The sequence below is a fragment of the Gallinula chloropus genome (assembly GCF_964237585.1).
Source record: "Gallinula chloropus genome assembly, chromosome: 7".
NCBI classification, from domain to species: Eukaryota; Metazoa; Chordata; class Aves; order Gruiformes; family Rallidae; genus Gallinula; species Gallinula chloropus.
In genome coordinates, this window is record NC_140092.1 from 6,621,921 (window position 1) to 6,632,427 (window position 10,507).

At 42.4% G+C, this 10,507-nt stretch overlaps 1 protein-coding gene across 1 annotated transcript in view; it reads right to left on the bottom strand.

The window, feature by feature from the left end:
* Positions 1 to 4,701, bottom strand: part of FAM184B (family with sequence similarity 184 member B) — a gene marked incomplete at its 5' end in the record, with an annotated part of 35,660 nt that extends 30,959 nt beyond the window's left edge. The window contains one exon of the mRNA XM_084266787.1: positions 4,567 to 4,701. Within this exon, the coding sequence (XP_084122913.1) occupies positions 4,567 to 4,701 (135 nt within the window). The remainder of the gene's footprint in view (positions 1 to 4,566) is intronic.
* Between the last annotated feature and the right edge of the window lie 5,806 nt (positions 4,702 to 10,507).

Here is a 10,507-nt window from a genome sequence, read left to right on the forward strand (position 1 = left end):
AAAAAAATACATCATCAAGAAAAGTGCATGGGGATATTGATAGCTAATTTTGTTAGTCTTGATAATACATAATGTAAGCAGCTTTATAAAAGATTCTTTCTTTTGCCTACATGGAAACCAGTTTTTATACTCCTTGCCCAAAGGAAAAATATTGTTGCTCCAAAAGCAAGATCCTAGCTTTTATGCCATTCCATTTTGTTTCATTTCTGCAGAATGCTGAATACCTCTCTAGAGAAATGAGATCAAAAAGCCTCAAGCACACAGGAGAGCTCTGGCAGCATAACAACTAACTGCACATCAGCTGAGCCACTGTAGGCACTGGTTACTGTTAGCACATCATAGTAAATAAGGTCAATAAACTTATCTTAAACTATGTGAAAAAGGCAACATATTTCAAGTAGAAACACGAGTAGACAATTGGAGTGCTCCAATACAGTTGCTCAGCTGATAGGTGCTTACAGACTAAGCCATTAGAATTTGACAGTATTTCATTCCTAATGTATCAGCTGTTTTTTAAAATGGCAAATACAATAGAAAAGTGCTGCAAACTCTGGAGTGGTGTAAACAGTCCGTGCCCTCACACACACATACCAGGCCACTCAGTAGTTCTGTATTCCACCCACAGAGTGCAGACAATAGAATTAAATATGAGTCTATATCTCATACAATTCTGTGCAAAAGTGAGACATCCTTCTTTAAATAACTAATGAAAGTGGGATTTGCTTATCTGGCTGATTTTCCACTGAATCTTATTAAGTAATACTCATATTTTCTATGCTACTGACTGAGCTGAGGGGCAATAAGCCTCCTGGAGACTGGTGGTGATAAGCAGAGAGTGCGTATAACATTTTCAGATGCTCCACACAGTCATTAACGAACATCTGACTGTGCTGCTGCTTCTAGAAGAGGAACACACTTGCTCCCCTTTGACATTTCTTTCCCCTGAAGGAAAAAAGCGTTCTTAATTGTGCTTTATCAGTAATTAACTTTTCCCTGCATTGGAACTCTCTTCCTTTGTAAGACTCATAGTATCCAACATACATACACAGAATTATTGCCAGGCTGCTTGATCTTTTGACTAACAAACTACTTGACCAGAAATATTACACTTTAAAATGTTCTAATAACAAGGCTCCCAATTTCCCAGCATAGTCAGATGAACCCATAGGGAAAACTAATTTGAAGGTAACTGTTTTATTAAAAACATTCTATCAGTATCCTGGAATTTGTCCCTAAGAAGGAAACAAAACCATTTTGTAGCTTAGGTAGCTCTCTGATCGCCAGGTAATAGCACTATCCTAGCTGTTCATTTTAGGCTTGGTTCCAGAACTGCCCACTGGCAGAGGTGTGAAAAGTAGCCTGAATAACAGGGATATCTGCAGGGTACCTAGTTCTTACCAGCCCTGCCTGAACTGCCTTGTCAATGAAAGTTGACCCACTCTCAGCACCCCAAGACTTCATTTGCATTTCTATCCTATCTCAAGTGAAAAGGAGTGTCCTGAGAATTCATTAGCACATGAAAAGCCTATGATGGCTGATGGATGTTAGAAATCCTTGGTTTGCAGCGTTGGAAAGTGACACCCAACGTGTCTTATAAAAGTCACCATGTATTTTAAACTCCACCTTATTGCTAGACACATCAGAAATACAAAGAACTGGCAAGCACAAAACTGCATGCCAAGGCAGTCTGATGGAGCAGTCTATACTTAATTACTGATAGGCAGGCATTCTACTACAACCACAAGAATACACTAGCTTCAGGTCCCTATCAGTTTGAATGCACTAGTGTACCTACCAACTCTGTGATTCATATATTAGTGAATGAGAAGTACAGATGGACATTCCCATTTGCAAGCAGAATGCTCTTGTTTTAATTCCTGAAAATTCACAAATCAAAGAATAGCTCATCTGGACATAGCTGCAATGTTATCTGATTTTAAAGTAAAAAATCAGAAGGCCTAGATAGCTCTCATCCAAAGTCACTAATCTTACCAGGGCTTTTAAACTTACCTGCACCCATAACAACAACAACAACAACAACAAATAAAACAAAAACAGTTTTCACTTTTTAATATACCCTTTCTATATATGTATATATATATATATATCTCCAAGAAAAACTGTTTGTCCCATGTATTTATTTAGCACTGTGAGCTGAGGCTTTAAAATCAAAACCTAAACTGGACACTTAATAATAAACCCCTGACATATTTTCATTAGTGCACTTCAGATGTGGCAGACAGGTGTCTGATGGTAAACAGGTCTGTGGCCACTTCTGCCTTGAATATACAAATGCCACCTTGCTTTTGCAGAAAGAGGGAATCTGCTTGGACTCTGTGGTCTCTGGAGGTCCCTTCCAACCCCTACTATTCTGTGAATCTGTCAATCCTGAAGAACAAGGAGTCTGAGTGAGTTTACAGTTATGCTCATTGTGACAGCTCAGTGTGGAAAACCAATGTATATTCTACATGTCAACAGAGGAACAAGTCAATCTTTGTGGGAAAGGCCAGGCACCTAAAAATACTGATAAAAGGGTTACAAAAACCAGTAGCTTATTGTCCAAAGCAAACTCAATGTTTCTAAAGAGTTGTATTTTTGCTGCTGTAGCCAGAAAGGTGCAGAACATAAAAATGCACTACTGAAGTTTTGAAAACTTACTATAGTGTACCTCTCCAAAAGCAGAAATAGCAGGGCAGTAGAATGGGAGCAGTTTTCAGGATTGCTGTGTCCTGATCACCTATGGGGATTCTCACTACCAACCCATGTCTTAGAAGGTAGTCAGCACTTCCCACGATGGAAACTCAACCTCATAACCCATCCTGGTTCTGCTGTTGATGCCTTTGCAGACCCCTCCTTTGCCTATGACAGTAGGAGTGGGCCCCAACTACGCAACAAAGAAACAAAATATAAATTAAGCTCTGTATCCTACACATAATCTAACCATTTTGTATTCATTTTGTCCTGGCACAATGTGGAGTGGACAAGCAGTTACATCATTATTTTTATCAACAATGAAAATCTAACATCACAGAGGCAGGAAGGTGCAGCTGTCTAACAACTGACACCAGTCTTGCATACTAGGTTAAAAATGCACCCAGAAAGGAGGTAGTGATTCCTCAACTCTTGTTACTGTGACATATAAGCTGTCAAATAATAAGCACCCAGCTCTTGCTATTCCATTAGAAAAAGTAATACTGTGGTTTATTTTGAGTGATACTTATGGACAAATTTTACTCAGTGTACAGAACTGAGCAAAGATAGCAAGTGACAGAAAACAAGGGAATGACTCAGGACATCTTAATCTAATTTACAGTAATCTTTCACGTACATTTCACTGTAGTTGAGGAACCAGGAATGTTATCAATAAACATAAGGTGCTTCTTTCTAAGAATTTTTACAGACTTCATTGCTCAAACATATCTGTATTTAAAGTAATAAGAATAAATATGCTTATTTGGTAGTTTTATTTCAATTACTATAGAATGAAAATGTACCTTGAAGAATAATGTGTACGTTCATGGGCAAAAACTAAGGATCAGATTGTGTACAAATACTATTATACAAACATACATTCAAAGTATCAGTAAAGTAAGTATAGGTGCAGTATTGTAAATATAATATAGCAAGTATGCATGTAAACATAGGTTGCACTTGTGTATTCATACACCATACACGTTATCACATACAGTCTTCATTACGTGACAATAGTGGCACTATTATCCTAGTGAGCCATTGTAACTTGAACATCTTAATGATTTCCTATAGTTTGACCTGTTGTTTTAGCCAGTGTTTTTTGATCGTTCGTGTTTTTCATTGCTAAAGTATCTTTACCAATGGCAGTGAAACAGAACATGTGAAAACTGGAATAGTAAACAATGGTAGGAAATAGGTTTTTCTCACTGGCAAAAGTGCAGCATAAAAATAGCTTGGAAGGTAACTGCAATCTCCTGCAGATTTTCTCTCATTTCTTAACATAGTCTGGAAAATGGTCAAAATATTTTGTAGTGTATCTCGATAGCGACTCAAAGTTTCTCTACAAGCTACTATGCAATTTAGCCCTGCCTCTTTTCCAACTCTTTTCACAAATGTAATTTAAAGTATGTCTACTTATGCGCAGCAGGAATAGCTAAGTAACATTGTGCTTTAATACCACAGTTGGACCGCAGTTTTGCAACAAGATTACTCGAAAATCCGTAAAGCGCTGACTTCGTAATTCAAGAAAAAGGCGGATACCGCCAGATCCTGAGCAGCAGCCAGACAGAGCCAGTGTCTTCGCAGAGCTTGAGCTATCGTCTATGCTAATAAGAGCAGTTAAGTGAGAGACGTCGACTGCCAGCCACAAAGGCAACCCGCTAGGGTTGGTTTGTAGCACCCGCGGGGGAATTGTTCGAAAGGAAGTTAGTGCACACCAATGCTTTCAAGAACTGCCTGGTGAGAAGAGAGGACGGGTTTTCCCTTGATTCCTCTCAGATAAGGGCTATCAGAGGAGGCAGCTCATAGCCAGCCCCGTCGCCCTCCGCCACGGCAGCCGCACCTCCCTTGCAAGACTTCAACAGCGAGACTTACCTTAGTGAGCTGGGCAATCTTCTTGCACATTTTCACGTGCATTTCCTGATTACATTCCTCTGCCGAGCTGTTGCGAGCAGCTTTAGATCCATTGCAAGTCCCGGGATGGTGAATCTTGTTGATGCCAGAGGCCATTAGGCTTGAAATTTAATCAAGTCTGTGTCGGCGCCGGGCAGCGCGATCCTGCCGCTGCCGCTGGCCTTCCCCCGGCGCGCCGCACGCAGTCAGAGCCTCACAGCGCCGGAGGAACTTCAGCCCCAAACAGGGCAAAGCTGCAGCCGCCGCTCTGCCTTCTCTGCAGATGTCCCAATCCTTCAGCAAAAACACCCAGGCGAGGAGGCAGAGAACAGCATGTACAAACAGCCTGATTGGGATTTTTTTTTCCCTCCCCTTCTCTTCAAATGGTTGGGCTTCCGCCAGGAGAAGATGCCAGCGGCTGGATGCTACAAATGCCCCGCAGGAGACGCTGAGCCAGCTATACCGACAGCAGCACTGTTGCTGGGGATCTGTTACCGTCTGCAGATTAAACCATGTTGCCTTCTTGGGCTGCCCAGGGATTGCAGGGGTCATCAGAGAAAACGGTGTTGACACCTTTCATAAACTCTGTTATTTTGGCAATCCTCTCTAAATCCGGATGGACCAATCAAGTGACGGAGAAAACCTTGTTCAGTTGTTACTGCTCTGCTGAAAGCCGAGTGGAGCAGCAACCCCAGGAAGAGGCACACTTGAGCACAGCTGTGCCCTGCAGCCTTGTCGAGGATCTGGTCCATCTGCCTTATCCAAAGAAGCTGGTCACTTCCTCGCAGTTACACTAAAGGCAGTGGAAAGGTGCCAGTAGAAAACTGACAATGTTATAGTTTGGGGGTTTGGGTGGGTTTTTTGGGTGGGTTTTTTTTTTTTCCTTTCTGGAAGCTGTTCCTTTTCTTCAAAGAGACTAAATAAAAGGACAGAAAAAGGGCAGAAAAAAAACCCCACAAGCTATTAAGATAATGGTTTTTTTAAAGAAGACTGTTTCAGTAAAGCGTTATACGAGAAGAAAAATGGTTAGTGGACACGTTTAAACAAGTCTAGAAGAGGAAGGAGAAGGCAAAGTAGGGTGAAATCAGAGGTGGGAAAGGGAGAAAAAAACAGGTTAAAGAGCTGCTTAACACCGCTTTAATGTGTCACTGTAGCCAGTACAAGAGACCCCATGGAGCAGGCTAAGGGCTTCATCTCTCCTCACACTGGCCAGAGGGGACATGAGGGACCCTTAGGTTTTTGGTACTTTCTGGTTGTTGAAGATGCAGACTATATAGCTTCTGAAATCGTCAAACTAGCTACCATTGAAAGACCCACGTAGCCTAAATTCCAAAACATGAAAAAGCTATTTGTTACAAGTGTTTAATACATATGTTTGCACCTTAGTTTAACATATTTCAAACAGTTTCCCCAAAACACAATTAATACAGGGCCCAGTTCTTCTGCTCTGAATACCAGTACTACTGAAGTCAGTGGGATTAATTATTTTTTACGATATGAAGTCAAAGATAAACTGACCCACCCCCCAGATTACACCCTACTGCTGTTTTGCAGTCCACTAAAATTTGCATTTGAAAACGGTAGAACAATACAGTTAGTGACTCACTGTAATACTGTTTCAAATGTCAGATAAAAAAAAGATTTAAAACTTCTCATGTTAGTGTCTCAACAAAGAAAGATGCATCTCCAAGTGAGGTTCTAATTGAATTCTTAAATCACTTACCCTCATTATTGATTTCCCCTTAAACTCAGTTTAGTCCCAGGGTAGCTTTTTAACCTAAGAATACAGAATTCAGAGACTGTTTTTCCCTTCTTACAGGAAAAGAAGGAAATAGAAGTAAAGAAAGTAGTTAGAAGACTTGCAAGAACAGTGATCCTGCTCATGTTACTTAATTCATTATCCTACTTCTAATAATGCTTGTTTTGGGTTTGAATGCAAGAAAAAAGACAAGTTGTTCTGCCACTGGTACATCCTGAGTAACTATAATGCATATAATTACATATAAAAGGATAATAAAATATAATATGATATATAACTAGTTTATAATTTTAATTTATTCTCATGATTTGATAATCCAATTAAAAGAACACTTGAGGTGCTACTGATTTCCTCATTTACTAAAAACGTTCAAAGTATTTAAAAATGTATATTCAATTTTATAGCTGACATACATATACACAAATTTTTGGAGGACTGTGGTGAACAGAACCTCTGATTACTACCACACAATGTTGGTCTGATTATGAACGAAATATTGCTGTGTTTATATTTTTATTATGGAATCTTGAACCAATCAGGTCCATCAGGTATAAAAGCCCTTGTACATCTACTAAATAGGATAGCAACAACTTCCATTATTTTACCTCTTGACCTACATATAAAATTACCACAAAATGAATGGCATGCAGCAGCTTGGCTTATCTCACGGCATTGTGTATTTGCTCACACAACAGGACTGACAAAGCGAAGAGAAAGGATCTATGGGGTCAGAAGTAGAGAGAGAGACTACCAGAAGTACACCACAACATAGCAGATAAACTCGCTGTTTCAAAGTGATGAGGAAAAAATAAACTTGAATTTTTAGAATAATACCCTTCCCTCCAGAACCTGGAGCACCATCCAAGGTTCAGACTTTTATAATTCCTTTCCTTTTTGGATAGAACTGTGAAACCCACTGGCCGCAACCTCTGGGCCTGTGCTGCTGGAGAGGTCCTTCCCCTCACAGAGGGTCATTGTATCCCTCCCTTGGCAAGCAGCTGGCCCTTACTGAGAACATAAAGTTAGCTTAGAAAAGGACCAAAAGTCCAGGGCTAAGCTAAAAGAGGGTTCCTGGGCACATGGCAAGGTGTGTGGGGCTGGTTAGGGGCCATTAGGGCTTATTAGTGCGGTCAAGGCCCTGAAATATAACTCGCAAAAACACCATGACAGCAATGACAGCAAACACCTCTATAAGGTGAGCAAAGTCATCTGGTATCACAGGGAGATCATTAGCAGCCTATGCAGAGCAAAGTCTAAATGCCCAGCACATATGATCTTACTTCAGCACATTATATACCCACACATGAAACACCAGTTACAATATTGGGAATCTGGATCCCTGTGGCATGGGTACCCTGAAAGCCAGTAAGGTCTAACTGGGTTAGACTTCAATTTGTCACAACAGAGGCCTGACTTCTTTTTCTACCTGGAAATATAAAACCTAGCATAAATATTTAAAGCAGGAATAAAGCTCACGTTCTGGACTAAATCCATTATAGGGGACTGCAAGGCATTCACCAGAGAAAGTTCTCATCTGTAGATCTCAGCTGCAGGTAGGCATAAATGGGCCACCAAACATAACCAAATCAAAAAAGTTTTACCTGCCCTTCTCTTCCTGTTTCCATCCTCTTCTTCACAGGCTCCTATGGCAGAAAAGAGCTAGGTGAAATTATTTGTGCAGTAAAAGTATCCTAAGCAGAAAGACAGTTATACACTGTATTTCCCTAGAAAGTATAACCTTACAGAAAAACCCAAGCCAAACCAAAACCATTGAGGATTTTCCATTGATTTTGTAGAGTGACTGTTTCTCCAACATAGAATAAAAACTTTATTCTAAAAGTTAACGTATAACATTCTGTGACACAGTTGTACTTGTGCATATAGACTCCATTTCTGGTGCTCTATAAGCAGAAGGGGGTTAGGTCCAATCTGAACATTTTAAGAATTAATACAAAATACAAAAGACTCTTTTTAAAAAAAAAAAAAAGAGCAGGTATCTGTTTTAAACATATACAAATGCATGGTAGTACAATAAATCAGGAAGACTGTGTATAAAGTATTTTAAAATTTATTATCTATAAAATAGAATGCATTTTTTTCTTGTGACTGCATTCCATCCTTCTCATACATCTCGTACACCCCATAATCCTCGACCCAATTGTAAGAAGAAAATAACTCCATTATTTTGTTCATGAAAATGTTTCCTTGAGACTGGGAAGATTCAGATCTGGAACAAGACTGACCCCTAGTGCTTATCTATTCCATTTGTTTTTCTTTTATTTATTTATTTTTTAAAAATGAAAAATAACCCTTCTTCAGCACAGGTTCTGCCTATTCGATGGTTTGTCACCTGTCCTTGCTAAACAACTGTCATCACTTCAGGTAAGCAGACAGGTTATAGTGTCTGCAGTTAACTACTTCTGTTCCCGTTTTCGAATGCTGTCTATAACTCCATAATTAATGTATGCTTAGAATATTTTCCTTCAGCTAATCATCCTCTGCCTTCCTCATTAAACCTCAGTCCCCGTGTCACAGTATGTTCTGTGACCTGTAACGTGTCTCTGGAGTTTGGGCTTAGTTATCTTACCTGTTTAGAATTTATTACTGTTCTCAGCTTAAAGGATTTCTGGGAGAACATTAGGTACACAACAATGAAAAATTTATAGAAAACTTCCACTAGTAAAAGCATCAGGAGCACAAATGTGCATTTCCCCAAGTCAGTTATCCACACTAGCCATCTCTTCACTCCCTCACAGCTGGTAGAAAGCAGAAGGAGGTAACAAACAGCCTGAAAGTTAGATTCAACTGGAGTAGTTCATGTAGGGAACTAAGCTAACAGTTACTTAACCGGTTACCTCATGAATTTAATCCGCTTTTTAACCTAATCTTTAAAACAGACAAAAGCGAACTTTGAAATAGACAAACATATTGTGCTCCAGATACAGGGCCACAAGGATGATTAGAGGGCTGGAGCACCTGCCCTACAAAGAGAGGCTGAGGGAACTGGGCTTGTTCAGCCTGGAGAAGAGAAGGCTGCGGGGGGACCTCATTGCAGCCTTCCAGTACCTGAAGGGAGCTTATAGGCAGGAGGGGATTCGACTTTTTAAAAGAGCAGATAATGGCAGGACAAGGGGGAATGGACTAAAGCTAAAGGAGGGAAGGTTTAGATTAGATATTAGGGGGAAGTTTTTTACAGAAGGAGTGGTGAGGTGCTGGAACAGGCTGCCCAGAGAGGTGGTGGATTCCCCATCCCTGGAGGGGGGCCAGGTTGGATGGGACCCTGGGCAGCCTTGTGTCCAGGCCTGGAGGTTGGTGTCCCTGCCTGTGGCAGGGGGGTTGGAGCTCTATGATCCTTGGGGTCCCTTCCAACCCAGACCATTCTATGATTCTATACAGCAGCTGAGCATTTTTTCTCTCACTGGATGTCTATTCTACCATGGGCTTTTATTACTCCTAGGCACAGGCTGGGCTTTCTTGGTTTGGTACCCGCATTGCTTCGATGTTAAACTCCCGATGAATGCGTCCGGAGGAGACTTCGCGAGGGTGGCCGAGCGCAGTACCAGAGCCTGTCAGGCTTATTCAACTCTTTCGCGCCAACGTAGTTACGGAAATCCTCTTGCCTGAGGCGCAGCAAAGCTGTCACCGAGCCTGCTTTGAAACAGCCCGCTCCCGCCGTGTGCGCGCCGCGGAGGCGGAGCTACCGCGGCCTCGCACCGCCCCAGCCGCTCCCCTCTCCCTCCCAGCCGGCCCCAAAGGAACCGGGCGCTGCTCGCTGTGCGCGCTCCCCGGCTAACGGCCGGAGCTCCGCCCGCCATAGCCCGTCCTGTCAGCGGTCAGGCACAGCCCAACCTCCGGCCCGCCTCCAGCGCGCGGAGACGAGCAACCATCCTCCCGCCCCCCCCGTCCCCACCTCTTCGCGCGTTTCTCGCGAGATCGGGAGCGCGTCTCTCGCGCCGAATTTGAAGCTGGGGGCGCGGGCTGCGGCCGTTGGCGGGGCGCGAGCGGAGCAGGATCCCTGGTGGCTGGGGCAGGAGGCGAGGGGCGGCGGGGCTGTGGGCGGGAGCCGCGGCCCGCTTGCGGTGGGCGCTCCTCCCGCCCTTATAAGCGGCTCCTCGTTACGAGAGCGGGGGAACCGCGACGCGACCCTCCCTTTTCTCGGCAGCC